At 42.1% G+C, this 19,944-nt stretch overlaps 1 protein-coding gene across 1 annotated transcript; it reads left to right on the top strand.

Moving 5' to 3' along the window:
* Positions 1-1,759: 1,759 nt before the first annotated feature.
* sall1a (spalt-like transcription factor 1a) lies at positions 1,760-14,107 on the top strand. Its single transcript, XM_034681035.1, has 3 exons — positions 1,760-2,659; positions 7,992-11,398; positions 12,456-14,107. The coding sequence occupies exons 1-3, from the start codon at positions 2,587-2,589 to the stop codon at positions 12,894-12,896; spliced, it is 3,921 nt and encodes a 1,306-aa protein (XP_034536926.1). The 5' UTR covers positions 1,760-2,586; the 3' UTR covers positions 12,897-14,107.
* The last annotated feature ends 5,837 nt before the right edge of the window (positions 14,108-19,944 follow it).

Raw genomic sequence — 19,944 nt, 5'->3', positions numbered from 1 at the left:
CATGGAGATCAGGTTGACAATACCCCCTTTAACCCACAATCTTCTCTGTATAAGCACCAAGCTGTCCACAATATGACATAATGAGTGTTTGATATTATAAATCATATTTAGAATCAACAAGTTGTCCAGTCATTTGCACCTTAATGGGTGATTATAATAAATCGTGTTGAAAACTTTCTCTGGAGAAGACACTGAGTTATATGTGTTGGGTCCCCAAACTGTGTCTGTGTGTGTCATTCAGCGCATGACTGTGAACACTGTATCCTCATCGTCCCGACTGAATCCCATTTAAAATGTCTCGCGCTCGGCTGGGCTGCAAATCACCCTGTTTACAATCTCACACCAACACTCACATCAATTAACTGGCCATTGATTTTCCCGCCCGGGACATTACAATATTGCAGACCCCTTTTTCCTCTCCCAGCAATTTCAAGTTTGCTGCACATAATTGCATGGGCTTTTTAACGGCGCATACACACACACACACACACACACACACACACACACACACACACACACACACACGTTTCCCCTCTTAATGATCATTTGCAGTTTGATTTTGTTAGTACAGCTCACATTTCGATGCTGTTACATTGTCTCATTTAAAGACAGCACACTCAGATCTGTGTACAATTAAAAAAAAACACAAGTATATTATTTAAATTATTTTGCAAAGTGCATTGATAAATCAGATCACCGGAACCATAAGAAGTATTTGATTTCCCTCCTGCTCTTTCTTTTTTCATGAATTAGTAAATAGTAAGGCTAGTCGAAACTAAAAGATAGCTGACACAAGAGAGGACCAGATCCATCTAGCCTGCAGCCGCCCTTTAAATATTCAGTGAAAAATAATGGCATCCGAGGCATCACCTATAGTAACATTATTATCTTCATTTCTCAAAATCAGCTCGACTGAAAGCTTCGTTTATCTTTTTCACCTAATAAATCTACTCGACTCAGCTCGCACGTGAAGCTCCTGTGGGACCTCTTGCCCTCTTAAAACATCCCCACTGATGGCGCACTCCTGTTGGTGCATTATTCAGGGCAATAATAATAATGATAAAAATGATAATAATGATAATATTATTATTATCATTATTGTTATTATTATTATTATTATTATTATTGTTATTATTATTATTATTGTTATTTCAACTGTACTTGGTTGGTTAAGCATTTGCTCTTGTCTTCCTAGTTATGAGCATCATAATAAATATTGCTATTTTATGGTGCTTTTTTAATTGCATTTTTTTTTTTACTTTTAAAGTTCACAAACAGGCCTTCAAAACATCTCTTTTTAGTAGGAACGTCACGCTTCCATGAACGTAGTTTCAAATAAAAAAACAAACTGTTTGGCAACGATGTAAGAACGAAACATGTTTTTTGTTTTAAAAGTCAAAGCGATGGAGTAAAATGTAGATTATAGTCCGCGTGATATAAGTGTATGACTTTGATTTTCAAAAAAATGTTGAGAGAAGAAATAAGAAGCTTTATTTATTCCTGTTCAGATGAGCAGACTTGTCTCCGCTGTCTTTACCTCTGATCGTCCCGGTGCGCACAAAAGCGTTTGGATTTGCTGTGAGCAATCAGAGAGAGAGAGAGGGAGGGAGGGAGGGAGAGAGAGAGGAGATGTGGAGGGGGAGGGAGCGAGGGGGTGGAGGTGAATGGCAGGATGACTGAATAGCCCAGTGACCAATCAGATCGTCGATGGGCCGGGCTCTACATTTTGACCCAGCGCTGCACGGGCCCTCAAAGTTTGTTTATTCGCGGAATGCAGTGTGTGATGAAAACGTGTTAGTAAGTGACCCCCCTTTCGACTAATAACAATCAAATGAAACTGATTGGGACGTCGGAATACGCTGTGGACTTCTGGGAACGCGTACCGGTGCCATTTACGCACGGAACATGCTCGCGCGACGCTGCGTTTTAGCGCACCGGGAGCCTCGATTGAAGAAACTCTTCAGAGAGTAGGTGTCGGTGTGCAGCACGAGAGCTGAACTACAGCGATCTTTATGCAAGAGCGGAGGAGACGGACTACCGAGTTTTGGTGAAAAGAAGAAAGTTGGCTGGAGCTTGCGGGAGCTTTCAGAAGTAAACGTCCACTCTGATCACATCTTTGAGAGGAAGGAAAAGCAAAGAGAAACTGTGATCGCTGCTTGATCGATGTGAAAGATTAAAGATACTGTCGCAGGCACTGACTCGAGACGCTGACATTCCCCTGTAGTAGTCAAGATAAGCGGTGACTTGGCTAACAGAAGGGGTTAAACCGTATCTAAAGGGAGTTTGGAAAACCCAGCCTTTCTTCCCGGTACGGATCAACTCATTGGGTGGGAGCTGAGAGAGAGACAAGAGTCCCCAGCAAATCAGGAGCTAATTGATTAAAGAGACTTCATTTGAATAGGAGGGGGGCTGGCGAGGTGCCAATCGCCTTTCAAAGAAGCCCCCCCTCCCCCGTATGATTAATCGCAGAGCATTATTGATAATCATAACGCGGCACATGCGCGGTGGATGGGCTCTATTTACGTAATTTTTGAGAAGGTTTTGTAGTCATTTTTTTATTCTTCGCCTGCTGATGTGCCAGCCAGCATGTCGCGGAGGAAACAAGCGAAGCCGCAACACTTCCAATCCGACCCTCATCTGCCCTTATCGGAGCACAATGGTGAGTCCGAGTAACATATCTCTGCTTTTTGTCCTGGCTGTGTCAATGTGTCACTTTTTACGCTGTTTTATCGTGTCTGCGAGCACATGTGACGGTTAAAGTTTACACTTTGAATGGACCCTTATACTTCAGTTTGTTTCATGATCAATTTCAGCATCTCGCTCTCTGATACTTTTCAGGAAAAGTGTATCTCAGGATTATTTTAAATACACTTTACTCCAGTTTGGAGAGGAATTACGCGCTGCTTTCTACGTCCTTCTAGAACACATTCTCAACATAATTCAAAACTTCTTATTTAAGATGACAAAGTTGACGATTACAACAAAATTGCAGTGCGCAATTCTCCCTTTTTATAACATGTGTTTGTGTGAGTGTTATAAGTTTCGAAACTTTTTACTCTTCAATTCAGCTTAAACTCGTGTTTTCACAACGGCGTTTAAACTTAATACAAGTCACCGGCTCAGTCTTCGGTCCCCTCCGAGGGCTCTCTGCGCTCAGCGTCGCTCTCTTTACGCGGAGACCACCGTAGTGCCTCGGCCGGGAATCAAACTTTTCCTGTCCCGGACACTGTAAATCCCCCTGTCCCTGTGTTGCAGTCCCTGCACTTTCAAATCGAAGAGTGTTTCCCATCTTTGATTTTTTTTAAAAATAGTAATAACAGTATGTCAATGCTTGTTTGAGCACCAGCAATCTTTATCGTAAAAAGTTGGATAAAAGGAGGACAAACTGCTCTGAGGAGCGCAAATGAACACACATCATCTCCTGTACTGTAAATACATGTAGTTTAAAATTTTAGTTCAGAGCTCATAAATATGTTAAAAGTAACCGTGACATATGAACACTCTCTACACAATCGATACATGTTTTATTACAAAATAATTTACAGTCTAAAAATCAACAATGATTAATTAGCTCGTTGTGTTTGAGTTCTTGAAGCTCGCGCCTAAGAGAGCTCATTTGCCCTTTATTTTCAAATGTAGCTCTGATAAATCTTTTTTTTTCCACATAGTGCGATGTACTTTTAAAACTCGGCTGTCATGTCTGCTGGAAAATTATTAGATACAATGTAATATCCAGATCTGGAAACTGCAGGACTCTGAACTGGTGCTCAGGGTTTCAGCATCAGCTACAGTTAGTCAGGCGAGGACAACAAATATAAGTTGTTATAATGTATTAAAAGGTCAATATAAATCTCAAACACCTTCAAACAAAATTACCACATTATGTGAAATTAGAATAAAGAACGTTGAATTTCGAAACAGGAAGTTGCGCTGTAACGTCTGTTTTTGTTGACCGACTTTCAGATTTTTCAACCAAATGACTGGTTATCAGGACAATATTTATTTTTACCAAGCATGATACATGTTCTTAATCTGAAATGGAGGCTTGTCTTTGCACTGTCATGAGCTGTGTCCAGGTTTTGCTTTACAAAATATGTATTTGTACTATTTTAATTTGTACACACAAGAAGACATGCCGTTATGAAAACATAGAGATAACATGAAAAAAATGTTTTATCTTCAGATAGGCCTGTATTAGGATAAGGCCTGTGAATCCAATATGTGCAGTTTAAAACTCTCAAAGCCACATTGTATTTAGCACTGCCTGAAAAGCATGTGCAGGTAATTTAAAAGTAACATTTGCTTCTCTCAGGAGAAAGTCATGCTGAGAGAAAAAAGCATTTGCAGCAAATTTCACGTGATTTGTAGGAACTTGATTATGAATGCAGGATGCAGTTCATTCCTATCTGCTGTTTTTTCTACATTTTCCTATAAATCTAATCAAGTTTAATGAAGGCTTCTTTTTCTCAAGCGGACTGCAGAATGCAAAAATTCTCGATGATGTCCAATGCTCTGACAAATGTTTAACTTTCGCAAATATCTAGTTAGTAATTACAGGGGCATGGACATGTTTTCTTTAGCTTTCGGGTATTTAGCTGACAGAGCTCATAACAAATGTGCTGTGTGTCTTCTGTGGGAGCCGGAAGTGAGAACAGAAAGTCATTGTATTTGTAGCTGAATGTCAGAGATGCTGAGGGCCGTGGTTACTGGGAGGTCGGAGTGAGAGCCACAGAGGGTGGGATGTTGAGCTGTTTTAACCTTTGCCTGTGTCCCTCTGTGTGGAGGTGAGGGGAGTTCAGGGCCCAGTGTGTTCCTCTCTACCTCGCCATTGACCCAGCTGATCTTAGCTGCAGGCTCCCCAGCCAGGCCCCGGCTTTTTATTTAAGTTTGTGTTAGTGTTTGTGTGTGTGAGGCCTTATCAATGTTGTGGCCGTCCCCCTTTGCCCTATCAGAGTGGCCCCCTAGAGGGGAGATTGGCAGGGCAGCCCGCTTTGCACTGTTGTTCCCTGCAAACAGAGAGTGCAGTTGCTTGTCATTTTGCCAGTGTTTATGTGGTGGGGAGTCTAGGTGTAGCCTGAAGGACTCGCTTTGCCTTTTTTTTTTCCTCCCTCCCCTTGAGCTTTAAGCATGTCACCGGGGCAGAGCTTCTCAGACGTAAGTCTTGTCCTGGACCTCGGCAGTTTTAGTGGAACCCCATCTAGTGTTCAGTGGCTGGAGACGATGAGAGCAGAAACCCTCCTGAAGTTACAAGTGTCAAGAGGCTCACAGAGGCCCCACGCGAAAAAATAATGTAGGATCTCTCAAAGCTCGCCGTCAACTTTTTTTTCCCCACTAATCCTCACTTTCTTGGCTCTCATATTCACACTTTGGTCACTCTCTTTGAGGCTCTGTCTTCTGCTCTTTGTCTCTCCTGACGCCCTTTTAGCCCTGTGCTCCGCTTACATCGTGCTTTTGATAGAGGTTCTATGGAAGTTTTACAGACTCCATCTTTCTACCAGCTTGACTTTATCTTAATTTTAATTCTAAGTTAATCCTTGCTATTTTGGGAATTAAGCCTAATGCTAGCATCTGCGCTGTTTGCTATACTAGACTTATGTGGACAGTGGATTTGTGATCATGCATTGATTTAGTTTGGATTGAATCTGATTTTAAAGATACTTTTTGTTGGGAAGTCCATATGTTGAGCAGTTGAAGGAGCAAATCTGTGGCAGCGTAAACATTTAAATTGATGAATCATAATTTTAAAATACATTATTTTCAACTCGCAGTTTATTCTAATTTAATTCTAACTTAAGACGTAGTTGGTGAAGATGAGACTGTACACTTCTGTCTCTCACAGTTTAGACGAAAAAAATTTTGTTCTTGTTCCTCAAATGATGTAATCCACAAATTATGTGTCATCTATTATCTCTTACCTTTTTCTGTCTTTACATATTTTAATTATTATTGTATCATTTATAACTATTTTGCATTTTTGAAATATTATTATTAGGGCTTTTAATCTGAAAGACTTTTTAAATGTACGCAGTAAAAAATATTGTCATCCCTGGAAATGAGTTGAATTAAACATACTTAAGCCCTTCCAAGTTTATCAAAGATTAATAATTTAATTTGAAGTATATATCATTATTTCTCAAAAAGTAAATATCACTGTGCTGTGTATTTTTTCCTCATGCTCTGTGTAGACTTGAGCATGAACACACACTCACACACAGGTAGTGTATTTTTATTAATACTGCATCTTCCGGAAGTTTACCCGATTTTTTTTTTTTCACGCCACTGAGTGTCATTTGTTTGGCTTTCCTTCACACATATTTGTGCACTGTCAGCCTCAAGAAAAGTGAAAAGGTGTTTGCGTTTCCTCACATTTCTCACACTATGAATCAAACACATTTTTTCAAAGTTGGTGCTTTGGGTGTAGGTAGACGGGTGGGGGCTGGGGGTGACTGGGGGGGGATTTAACATGAAAAGTTATCATTAAAGTTGAATCTTCCCTGTTTGCATGGTTTGGTGGTGTGAGGGCCAGGGTTTACTGTCATGGCAACTTTGCGTTATCTGATGTCTGTGAGCAGAGAAACACTGAGGGAGATAATCCCTGAATTAAACAGGATCTGCTTTGAGTCGACTGAGATGAGCAGGGCCAGGCTGTGCCGACGATCCCCGCCGCTCCCATGCTGCGCGAACAATGGGAAGGCATCCTGTCTCTCTGTGGGGCAGGGCTGCACTTCTCTGGGTTTCATTTGCAAATGAATTCTTGGCCCTGATGAAAGTGTTGAGGGGCCGGAGTCACAATGAAAGGGATTCATAGAGAAATGCAATTTGTAAATCAACTTGTATGTTAAACAGCAAGATTTTAGTTTGACAAAGAGGAAAAGAATAAGGAAAGTCTGGAGCACAGCAGTGACTCTGGGGGCAGGGTGTCTTCTTGCCTTTTCACTTCCCGACTTGTCTGGTTATTAAAATGGAAAATTTAAAAAACCCGTTTTTGTGTTCATTTGAAAGGCGGTCATTACTTTTGTATTCCATCCCAGTGAAAACTTTCCTTGTTGCCAGTTTAGTCAGCTGGTATGTCCAGTTCCTGAGTTTTGGCAAGTTTGTGATGCATGCATCCTTATGTAACTTATTCTCATAACTTTTTACCACACACATTTTTAAGATAAAAGGTTAATTTTTTTTTTTTTAGTTTTCCAATGCTGTGAGGTCCAAATGTATTCAACAATTTCTGAAAACTTAAAAAAGAGTTTATGCATTTTTATAAGATGGTAGATACGTGAGCCACAGAAATAATTTGCTTCCATATATGTCTCTGTTTACTTGCAAACTCTTTCATTTTTTTTTCTTCTTTGTTAGTGTGTTATTTTCAGTGTGTCCACACATGCATAGATGGCACGGGCTGTGTTGTTCGCGTTTCACTGTGACTGCAGCATGAGTGGATACAAATTGGTTTAGTGACATAGATAACCTGTCCAAGATGCCCATAGTCGGCTGAAAATGAGCAAAGTTGACAGCAAATTGAAAGTCTAATAAGTCCATCAAATGCTTGATTTGTGCCGAGTGGACAAGTAGACTTTGAAGGGCATGGGATATAGGAAATCAATGTCTTTCTATGAAATTTCATTAAGAACCAATGTCCTCACTTCACTCTTTTCTATATTTTGATGGATTATCTGGAGAAAATGATTACCTTTGGTTGGGCTGATGAAACCCAGATGTAAATCTTCAAAGATCACTTTTAAGCAATATTTGAGTAGTTCCCATTGATTTTGTATCCCTTCTTATCGTGTTTCCGTGGCCACTGCATTGAATGAAGCCTTTTCTCATTTCTGCTGGCTTATTGTTGCCTTTCAATCATTGTTTTTGTGAACACATCAAAGGGATAAGTGTAAAACTGATTAACTTAAGATTAACAACAATGGAATTTGAGGAGATAAAGCTGCTTCTTCAGCTGCAAAACATTTCTAATCACTAATCCTCTGTTTCCTCTTTTTCAGGGGACACAGAACTTTGCTCAGAAGACCCCCCCTGCAAGGAGTCAGACGCCCATGTCTGTAGCAGATGTTGTGCCGAGTTCTTTGAACTATCAGATCTTGAGGAGCACCAGAAGAATTGCACTAAGAATCAGTTAGTTCTGATAGTGAATGAGAATCCTGTCTCCCCCACTGGAACCTTTTCACCTGGGTCTCCTCCCCATAATCCCGATGACCAGATGAATGACACGGCTAATAACACTGATCAAACTGAGTGCAGTGACCTTTTGGAGTCTAACACTCTTGAAAAAGACGAATCCATGGACGTAGACGTTTCTGGAATGAGCAGTGGTCATGAAGAGGAAGGCAGTCATACAGAGAGTGGGAGCCCCATTAACACAGGAAGCAGTCATGGTGTCAGGGCCCCCCCTGGCCCTGCAGTGGGTACCTCAGCTATCTCTGCCCCTCTACCTCAGCTCAGCAACCTGACTGATCTGGGGAACTTCTCCATGATTAACAGCAATGTCATAATTGAAAATCTGCAAAGCACCAAAGTGGCTGTTGCCCAATTCTCTCAAGAGGCTCGTTCAAATGGGGGCCCCAGGGTGGCAGTGCCAGCCCTGATGGAGCAGCTTCTCGCTCTGCAACAGCAACAGATCCACCAGCTGCAGCTCATCGAGCAGATTCGCCATCAGATACTGCTACTGGCCTCTCAGTCCCCAGAAATGCAGGTACCCCCATCTTCAGCTCCAGGCACAATGGGTCCTGCTGCCAACCCACTGACCACACTCAGCTCCCATCTCTCCCAACAGCTGGCTGCAGCCGCAGGCCTAGCCCAGAACCTGGCCAGTCAGTCAGCCAGTATTAGCAGCCTAAAGCAGCTGGCTGCAGCAGCACAGCTACCTCAGTCCAATCCAAGCAGCAGTGAGACATCTCAGAGCATTAGCACATTGGGGCCATCAACAGTCAATGCCCAGTCCTCTGACAAGAGGCCGAGTCATATGAGTAGCCTCCACTCTCAGCTCAGCAACCCACCACTATCTAAATCATCAACGCCATCATTTGGTATGCGTAGCTTGTTAAGCTCTGCAGTAAATCCCCTTCTACCTCAGCCCCCACCTGGTAACCCCATGTTCTCCAGCTCTCTGCCCAGTGTTGGCACCACTGTCGAGGACCTCAACTCTTTAGCAGCTTTGGCCCAGAGGACGAAAGGCAAGCAGCCAAATGTCACCTCATTTGAACACAAGAGCAGCTCTGACGATGCTTTCTTCAAGCATAAGTGCCGTTTCTGTGGCAAGGTGTTTGGGAGTGACAGTGCTTTGCAAATTCACCTGCGGTCACACACTGGAGAAAGACCATACAAGTGTAATATCTGTGGTAACCGCTTTTCCACCCGAGGTAATTTGAAGGTGCATTTCCAGCGTCACAAAGACAAATACCCACACATCCAGATGAATCCCTACCCTGTTCCTGAGCATTTGGACAATATACCAACAAGCACAGGCATTCCATACGGCATGTCTATGCCTCCAGAGAAGCCTGTCACCAGCTGGCTGGACAGCAAACCAGTTTTGCCGACTCTGACTTCCTCAGTTGGTATGCTGTTGCCACCAACCATGCCAAGCCTGCCACATTTCATCAAAAAGGAAGATAATTCAATAGCCATAACTAGCCCTTCTGTTACTGCAAAGAGTGACTCAGGTGCTGCTGACCCTTCAGCTAAAAGTAATGATGGCGCATCTGAAGAGGGTGAAAGTGCAACTCTGCCTACCTCAAATGGGAAAACTGAAGAAGGCAGCCACTCTTCAGGCCTCATGACAAGTGTGAGCTCTGCTTCAGAGAGCACTGCCGATTACACAACATCTAACAGCCCACCCATGATGACCAATCCACTCATGCCTCTTATGTCTGATCAGTTCAAGGCGAAGTTCCCCTTCGGAGGCATCCTGGATCCTCTCCAGGGGTCAGAGACCTCCAAGCTTCAGCAGCTAGTGGAGAACATTGACAGAAAGGTGACAGACCCCAATGAATGTGTCATCTGCCACCGGGTTCTGAGCTGCCAAAGTGCTCTGAAAATGCACTATCGCACTCACACTGGGGAGAGGCCATTTAAGTGTAAAATCTGTGGCAGGGCATTTACCACCAAAGGAAATCTTAAGACACACTACAGCGTCCATAGGGCCATGCCCCCTCTTAGAGTCCAACACTCCTGCCCTATTTGTCAGAAGAAGTTCACTAATGCTGTGGTGCTACAACAACATATTCGCATGCACATGGGTGGGCATATCCCAAACACCCCTCTGCCAGAGAGTTACCCAGAGTCCATGGCCTCTGACACAGGCTCATTCGAGGAGAGAAACTTTGATGATCTGGACAACTTCTCTGATGACATTGAAGGAATGGATGAAGGCCCAGATAGCAGTGTGCCAGACACCCCAAGGTCAGCTGATGCATCCCATGACAGTCTATGTAACTCCCCTGCTCCGCATGAAATGATTTTCCTGGAGGGACGAGAAAAAAATGGCCAAGAGAATGCCCACCATATGGAAATAGAGGCCAGCCAAATGAAGGCTATGGTAAATGGTTTAGTTGAAGGGGATTGTCTCACCAATGACTCTTCGTCTCTGGGAGGGGATCTTGAAAGCCGAAGTGCCGGGAGTCCAGCTGTGTCAGAATCTACCTCCTCCATGCAGGCGCCATCCCCCACAAGCATGCAGCCACAACCACACAAATCCCCAAACCTTGAAGAAAGGCACCAGAGGGCCTTATCTTTTGAGCACACTAGTGCAAGCCTCTTGCATCATCACCCCTCCAACATTGGAGCACTGGACCTGACATCTGTCAATCCCTCAAAGGACCCTTTGGGCATGATATTCTCCTTCCGTGAGCGGAGCATCTCCAAGAACACCTCCTGTGACATCTGTGGGAAGACCTTTGCTTGTCAGAGTGCCTTGGACATTCATTATCGAAGCCATACCAAAGAACGACCATTTATTTGCACGGCATGTAACAGGGGTTTCTCCACCAAGGGCAACCTAAAACAGCACATGCTAACCCATCAAATGAGAGACCTGCCCTCGCAGCTCTTTGAGCCCTCAAACACCAGCTTGTCATCCAGCCCAACCCCTTCCCTCCTTTCTGTAGGCTCTCTTAACAAACCAGAGGTCAACGGCTTCTTCCATAGCCTCCACCAAGAAAACAGAGAAATCAAAGAGATGCCTCCTGGCTTGGTCACATCATCTGCTTCCACCTCGCCAGTGCTCTCTTCTGCTCCACCACGCAGGACACCCAAGCAACATTTCTGCAACACCTGTGGGAAGTGCTTCTCATCCTCCAGTGCTCTACAGATCCATGAAAGAACCCACACAGGGGAGAAACCATTTGCCTGCAGCATCTGTGGTCGGGCTTTCACCACCAAAGGAAACCTCAAGGTAAATGTTACAAAAGTGTTAGTCTCCCAAAAGTTTGTGCATGAAAATGTTTTTAAGATTTTGATCTCAGAGCTGCTACCTAGTTTTATATGACATGCACTGGCCCTCATGTGTTGGTAATGTTTTATCATTAATTAAAGGGACAGCTTTGTAAATAACATAATGGAAAGGCTGATCACAGAGTTAATTATTGTGCGAAACTCTGAACATTATTTCTGTGTACTGCATCATTCTTAGCTGATTAAACTTCAGAGACAATCATTCCCATGAGGTCAGATTCTAGTTTTATAAAAGATTCTGAATAAAAAGCAGCAACAGCTTTCAAGTCATTGTTAAAGCCATTCTGCTCAATGATTCACTGAATCTTTAGAGAATGATATAACTCAAGTACAGAAAGTATGTCAAGTTTTTTGTGTGTCAATCCTTAAACACAGTGTTGAGTTTTGGATACATGTTAATTTTTAACAGTTATTTTAAATTAATATTTGGCTGTTGGTTGAAACTGATCTTGTTCAGAGATAAATGTGGTTCGAGTTTAAAATGTGCAACTAAAGATGACAAAGAAATCTGTCCTAAGGTTTTAGAGATAGGTTATCCTTAAAACACCGTTAAACATAATTATTTGAATGTGACTTAATAAGGGTTATTAAGCGGGAAAAGGTGTTAGTTTTTTTATCAGAGACAGAGGTGAAACTTCACTTGCAATTTAACTGGACAGTTCAATTTTACCAAAAGCTCTGTGCCCCCTTGTGAGATTAACAAATTATGGTTTAGATAAAACAGCATGTGTCAGCCTTGCCAAAATAAGATGTTTACACCATGCTGGTACCTCTCACAGCATAGGCAACTAAATAGTCTGCTGCACCCAGGGTGTGAAGCTATTTTAATTTGGAGTCAAGCATTATTATTATTTTTTCCATTGCATCATCTCATGTGCAGCTCTTATGGCCAAGTTTGTAAACATCGCTAATTTTCATCCCTCTCATTGCTTTGTCTCTCTCTCCTCCCTCCCTTTTATCCCCCTTCTCTCTCCTCCCCTCTCTCTCTCTGTGTGAAGGTTCACATGGGCACACACATGTGGAACAGTGCTCCCGCCAGACGGGGCCGTAGGCTCTCTGTGGATGGGCCAATGGCCTTCTTGGGTGCCAACCCAGTCAAGTTTCCTGAGATCTTCCAGAAGGACATGGCATCGAGGGCAAGCAACGGAGACCCAGCTAGTTTCTGGAACCAGTACGCTGCAGCCTTCTCCAACGGCCTAGCAATGAAGACAAATGAAATCTCTGTCATCCAGAATGGAGGCATCCCACCCATGTCAGGCGGCATGGGGAATGGGGGTAGCTCTCCCATTGGTGGCCTGACCGGCAGCCTGGACAAGCTGCACAGCATGGAGCCCAATGCCGCTCTTGCTGGTTTAGAAAAAATGGCCAACACGGAAAATGGGGCCCACTTTCGGTTCACACGTTTCATGGAGGACAATAAAGAAATCGTCACAAGTTAAAGCTTATGTCCACAGTTGTGCACAGACAAATGAAATGCCTAAAGGCATATTGTACACACATGTAGACACACACGGAAGAAGAAAAAGAAAGAGAACAAGACAGGGACAAAATCAACTGAACTGCTCTGCTCGCCATTGAATCTTTACGAACACGAGTGTGAAGACAAGTTGCTTTTTTTGTACAATGTACATGTTATAGTTTTAAGGAGCTTATTTATTAGTGGTTATAACCTTGCTTGAAACCAAGTGGAAGCATTAACAGTTAGGTTTTTGTTTGTTTTAAAGCCAGAATGGGTATGTATGGGTGCTTAAAAAATGTGCTTTTGAAACTTAGAATATCTGGGTAGATAACCTTACCTTGGCATTAAGTTATTTTCCGTCTGTAGTAGCTATAACCGAACTGTCGATGTTCATGTGATGCATTAGCCCTGTAATAAGCAAACAGACTTGCTGTAAATATTGTACACTGATCTTCTGTAGATGATCTAACATCTGTGTGTTCAAGCCCCCCTCCCCTCATCCAAGCAAAACAATTAAATTCAGGCAAGGGACTAAATGTGTAGTTGTTCCTTTCTTTCCAATTGCTATTTACCGTTATTCTATTTAAGACAAAACTTTGAAGTTTGCTACATTTTAAGGGGTTTCTTTAGTGTTAACGTGTTTTGTTGTTTCTGTGTATTGTACTTTCTACTTTTTGTTTACTTCCATATTTTTCTTTCCTTCAATCTCTTTTTTGTTGCTCGTATTTGGTGTTGTGGAAAGCAAGACAGAAGGGAACATATGGTCTGGCCTTTTTTTTACTGGTTTTGGGAACTGAGACAGCCAATCAAATGAGCAGGATTCTCCTTTAGTTTCTCAGCTGGATTTCCACGTTGCTGCTATGTCCCAGCATCCTCACTGACATCAAGTGCAAAGTTGTGTGTTGAAGCTTCTGTAAATATGTTCAGATGTGGAAATACAAACTCCCTCCTTAGAAAATGTACATAAAGCTCACACAAGAGAAGTCCATTACGGCCAGGGGACAAAATGATAGTGTTTTTATAAATATAAATATATATTGGGTTTGACAACCTTTGGACTGTTACATGCACTTTCTTGGAAAGTTGGAAGATCTTTATGGGTCCAGTTTCTCTACACTTTAATACCTACTAACAACTAAGATACTGTAATTCTTTACTCTAATAATCAAATACATCAGTTTTCCAAAAGAATCATTGTGTGTTTGTGTGCTTTTATTCCCTCCTATTATATAATTAAAAAATACTTACACTTACTTTCACACTTGTAAGCTTGGAAATGAATTCAAAAAAGAGGATAAACGTGGAATAATTTGTGCACTGCTGGGCCGTTGTGCAGCTTGTGCACTTCAGTGTGTGTTCTGTTTGCAGTGACCGAGTGCAGATACACAAACCGGGCTAGGTTGCAGTCATTAAGGTGGTGAGGGCTTACCTGCTCTTTAATTTAAATCTTGATCGCTGTTAAAAACTCATAAACCGCATAGCCAATCCTTGAAAATGGCAATTAATTGCTAATCCTCGGAATAAAGGAGATCCTAGGCTTTTTACGCGAAAATAAACTGTTCCATCCTGCCATTTCAGGTGTTAAAAACCTGCACGTTCACGCTTTTAATGCAAAAAAAAAAAAGAAGTCTCAGAGGAAAAAACTTTTTTTTTTCTGGGCCTTGATATTTAATCAGGGACGATTCCTTTTTATGCTGTTTGATGAAATATAAGTTCCTCCGAGAAGGCGACGATCTAATTATTAATCTCTAATCCTTGAACGAAGTTGTCAAAACGATCTCACGGTCACACGGACAAAGCCTCTGACGGCTTTGAAGGCGTTTTCTTTGCATTTACTCTCTTATACAAACTGCAAATTTTCCCCTTTGTATTACAACAGCTGCATTTAATTTAACACATCGTTGCACATCCTGCAGTACAGGATCTGTTCGTTTGTGTCCAGCATCCTCGGCGCTCTCCTCCTCCTCCTCCTCCTCCTCATCCTCTTCCTCATCAGCGTGCCCAATTCTACAATATTTACGTTTTATATTTCAGGACGTCGAAGCTAAATGATCCTTACCCACAGAGCCTGTTTTCTTTGTAACAGTCACATCTGCTCCACGAGCTCTGTTTATACAGGGCATCGGCTTTCTGACAGATCCCTTTTAAAGAACAGAAAGAAAAATGAAACTGCTTTACATTTTTACTGTTTTACTACTTCTGACGAATTCTGCTTTTTTTATTTACAACCTGAATTTCCCCTTATAAGGAATCGTATATATGTCTTCTCTTTTTCTGTAGTATTATAATAATTATGATAATTATAAAATTTGTATTTTATTTCAGATACTACTTATTTTTTTAATGTATTCAATTATAGATAATAATTATATAACATACCTTAAAAAATAAAAACACGTTCAAGACAGAAAATTACTGATTATAGAAGTAGATAAATAGTTCAAGCCTTGTGTGAATTTAATTGAAAATTAAAAATATGATCATAGATTTAAAATCTATAATTTGTATAGAATAAATAAGTAGTGTTTGTATGCAGTACTAACAGGAAGTAAATATAAATATGCAGAAGTAAACACATGCTTTTCTGTGTGTATGCAGTCCCACCAGTATATAAGCACAGAGCTTCCTTTTGCTTCCTCGCTGTGGTATTGATTGAGCTGTGCAGCATTACAGAAACACTTGAATCTCAGGTGGCAGGAATGTGTACAATTGATCTCTTCCACTGTGGCTCCCAGCAGTGGCTTCTTGCTCCACAACACAGAGCAGCACAGGAAGAGCCGGGCCAACACACTGAAACACAATCGCTGCACACTAAGAGGGGCTGTCCCTGTCTGCCTGTTCACTGTCACTATTTATTGTAGTGCTGAGAGTCTCATCCACTATGTGCTTTCAGGACACAGAGATCATGCACTCTGTATCATAAACACACTCATAAAGAGTTATATGTGCCGCATCTTCACAGCTTCACACAAACATTCCTGCGTATTTTTAATTTATTCTGAACATTTTATCTGCTGTTTTTATTTTAGCTGCGGTTGTTTGTTTCCTTGTCGGAGTTAAATGGTTTGATGGCCTCTTCCTGCAGCGTCTGGAGGGGATGGGAACCATCAGCAGAAAAACATTACTCTCTTTAGCTGTAGGCCACTCCTGTCCACTTACTGTACACTTGAAGGTTCATTAAAGGGTTGGCCTTAAGTAAGGGCTGTATGCACAGCTGCCACACTGGAAAAATCACATCCTTTGTTTCCAATGAAAGGTAACTTGTTAGAGAATTATTTTATCCAACTTTCTTTGCAAAACTAATTATGGTGATCTACTTCATTTGGTTTTGTTGTCATAAAAGTGGATTTTAATTCCCTATATAGTTTTAAGAGGATGGAAATGTTTTTATAAATGAATGAAACCAAATAGATTGATGGAACTGACTTTTTTAAATCAACAAAAATAAATATTTCTGATAAAATGTCATTTATGCATGATGAGAACGAAGACAGGGTATCAGAATATTTTGTCACTTAATTACAGAAGAAAATATTTATGATCACAGCTGCTCAAAAGCTCAGTGTGTGTGTGTGTGTGTGTGTGTGTGTGTGTGTGTGTGTGTGTGTGTGTGTGTGTGTTCACCAAGGACAAATAAAGAAACACCAAAATAAAAAAGGTTCACAGCTTTTTGAGTCATCTGCAGCACCATCAGGGATTTGAAGCAGGAGTAAAATCTCTCTAACATCCCTCGTTTCCTCTCTCCACAGTCCTTCAGTGTGAAGCCCCGTCAGGGATGAGGCTGCACGGACACAATCTTGGGAAGCCTGAGCTCCCTCCCACACCATCAGCTGTCAGCCCTCCTGAGTTGATGCAAACTGTAGCCTGGGGCCCCGGCCTGGACTCCCCACTGAGGTTCTGGCCCACCACTGGCAGATCAAAGACCCGAGAACAATGGTGAGCCTCATTTAGACGGCCGAGGTTCACTTTCCCCGGACACACTGCCACACCTGCACAGGCTGTCACTCACTGTCACTCAAGTGATGGGCCTTCTTCAAGGCCTGCTACCTGAACACATATTTATGTGGAAAAAAATCAATCCAACTCATGACAGTTTGATCGCGTTGTATCTTTGTTTCTTATAAAGGAAAACCCATTCTTCAGCAGGTACAGGTGATAACTCTGTTTTCTTCACCTGGACCTCAAATAGACACGTTTGATAGTTCACTGACTGCACATTTTAATAGTTTAATGACATAATTTATTAATATTTTTATGAAACAGACATCTCCTGCTCCCTTTGGGGGGTCCAGTGACAACATATGTTAAATATTGACAGTGTCATAGCAGGTAATGTGTTTATATTTTGATACAACAGCCATGAGCTGCCTTTAATTTCCCTAATATGACCCGAAATTATGGTCTACTGTGCAAGAAAGTGATTATTGCTTTAATATTTTTGTTTGTATAAGCCTAACCCTAATTTTCCTCGTCATTTTTCCTCCAGCCATTTCATGCTGGTTTTATCTTCCTGTGGTTCCTTCGTGCTTCCTGTGGAAAACGGAGCCCGTCTGCAGCGTGTACACAGCTGGTTGGAAGACAAGACCTCCAGATTGTGAGTACAAACACGGAGCAGGATTTTTCAGGCCTGTACACTCTCACAGTTATCACAGACGAGCAATCAAAGTCTTTGAAGGAATATCCATCCTCCACTAAAGAGCAGACACTTTTTTTTTCTTCATTCTGCTCCTGTTTGTTCTCCATTGAAGTTATGCTTTGGTCTTATGAGGGTTTGGAGATTGTCTTTGCATGGTTTATTTTTATGGCGCAGCAATCTGGAGACTATCCAGAAGTTAAGGTCATTTATCTTGTAGTTCATCCGCTCCTTGACTTTTGTGTGGTGAGAAGGAGAGGCACGGGGCCATATTGCATTTCATGAACCTTTGTGTCAAAGGAGCACCCAGACAAACAGGTGGGAGCCCCAAGACTCACCAAACTCAAGGCTCCATTCTTTAATAAGGCACTCATGCTTGCAGAACGGCTTCATTGCTCTGTTTCCCTCTTGGTCGGATGGGAACCTTCAGGGATGCTAATGAACATACAGTGAGGGTTTGTCTCACGCACAGTGCCCCTGCTATCTGCATCTCCCAGTTTATCATCACCACTGAAATTGCAAGGCCGAGCTTTTACCACGAGCAGGACATTAAACCCATTGTGATGCTAATTCTTTAAAATTTGATGTCTTGGGCTTGTTCTTTCAGGTCAGGCCAGCTTTATGAGACGAGCCCTTTTGACAAAGTACAAGCACCTTTTTTGTTATCAGGGAAAAAACCTGCAGTCGTGGGTTTGTCCTCACTGCCCCATAAAGGCAAATTTAATTTAATGTGCATTTCCATTTTACGATGAATCACATGTTTCCTTGTTTCATACAGTAGAAAGGAGACAGATCGTCTTTCTCTGGTTTTAAAGAACAGCTCGGAGATTAAGTAGGCTGATTGTGGCCCTTTCACCATCAGAATTACAGTGGGTAACCCAAGCCTGGCCTGTCTGCTCTGCAGCTCAAACACACTGAGTTGGGGGGACACTCTCTGTTAATGTCATCTCACAGATTCAATTTCCACATCACAATCTTACCTCCAGTCCCACAACCTCTGACACATATTCTTATTCGTTCTCACAGTGTCAAAGCATGCTAGTGAGATGGAGAGATATTCTACGTCCAAGGAGATATTGATATCGAGCATCAAGATGGGTTGTCAGAGGGACTAGGAAGAAGCCCTTCAGCCGCGTGTCAGGTGTTTTTGATTCCATAGGTGCTCCGCAGAGATGTCTTGAGTTTATTGAATTTGTCATTTTCGGCCTGGGAGTGAAAAGAGCACCTGTGTGCTGCCGTAAGCCCCCCGCAACCACGACCGCCACCCACATCACACCATGACAGCTGATGTGCAGGGACAACCCTGAAGCTGTTGATTTTTTTGAAAGCAGTGCGTACATTATTCATCAGGGAAACAGCTGAAAGGATATTTACTTTGTCAATTTTCTCATAAAAGCCTCCTCAGGCACAAAAAAGTCACCCGTGGTTACAGCAAGAAAAGGGTAGCTATTTCAGAGGCAGGTTCAGAGCTCTGTCAGACTGAAACTGAAGGCCGTTGTAGCTGTGGCCACCCACATGAGTGCTGGATCAAAGCAACAGCCTGCTACAGTGGCTGAATATTCAGTGACGTTATTGGACTGTGATAGGTGCCTCAGTGGGAAAATAAGGAAAGTCTGATTCTAATGTCTTTTTATAGGACTTTGGGTGGCAGTAGAGTGTGTATCTAACAGGTCAAGGTCACAGATCTGCCACCCACTCCTTTAAAAATGACTCTCTTCTTACGCCAGCATTGGTTTCTCTCTTTGGACATCTTTTTGAAGGCAAGAGTAAAACAGCTTCCTCTGTGAAATGTGTAATCAAATGGAAGATAAGACACGCATTAGGTCATGGCAATTCCCACAGTGTGCTGTTTGATATGGAGATGTGTGTGCATGTGCGTAACTCAATTGCGCCACCAGAGTTAGGTGTTTCACTCCCACAAGCGCTAAAACGGCATCGCTTATCAGATTAAAGCTGCCACTAAATGGCTCATGTTATGATTACATGATTTCACGTACTTGTATGTGTGTGTGTGTGTCGATGTGTTTTATTTGTGTGAGCCTTTTTGTACATGCCTTCCCCATGCTCAGTTAAGTCTGTGCCACCTGTGATTAATAAGAAATATCCCAGATCCAGCAGGTTAATGTTTAATCAATCAACTGAGAGAGAGGAGCCTCTAAATGGCCTGGTTTATTTTTAACCACTGCATCACATTAAACCCACTGAGCAGCCAAAACTCATTATTTTGGCTTTCAGCTAATGGTTATCAGTTCATGGTGGCTATATTTCACACCAGGCCTACTTTTTTTTTCGTTTTCTGTCTCTGAAAAGTATGAAAAGTTTCAGTTATCAAGAATATAATGTTTTGAAATTAAGTGACGTATTGAATGGCTGGAGTATCAGAACAAGGTCAGCA

Source organism: Notolabrus celidotus, chromosome 3, assembly GCF_009762535.1.
Source record: "Notolabrus celidotus isolate fNotCel1 chromosome 3, fNotCel1.pri, whole genome shotgun sequence".
NCBI classification, from domain to species: Eukaryota; Metazoa; Chordata; class Actinopteri; order Labriformes; family Labridae; genus Notolabrus; species Notolabrus celidotus.
Note: the sequence above shows the minus strand (reverse complement) of the source record. Positions and strands in the feature narration are given on the sequence as shown.

What these genes read in the sequence shown, in the direction of transcription:
- sall1a (XM_034681035.1), top strand. Translation starts at nt 2,587, where the DNA reads ATGTCGCGGAGGAAACAAGCGAAGCCGCAACACTTCCAATCCGACCCT. An exon ending in GCCCTTATCGGAGCACAATG is followed by an intron (nt 2,660 to 7,991) that starts GTGAGTCCGAGT and finishes CCTCTTTTTCAG; the next exon opens with GGGACACAGAACTTTGCTCA. An exon ending in CCACCAAAGGAAACCTCAAG is followed by an intron (nt 11,399 to 12,455) that starts GTAAATGTTACA and finishes CTCTGTGTGAAG; the next exon opens with GTTCACATGGGCACACACAT.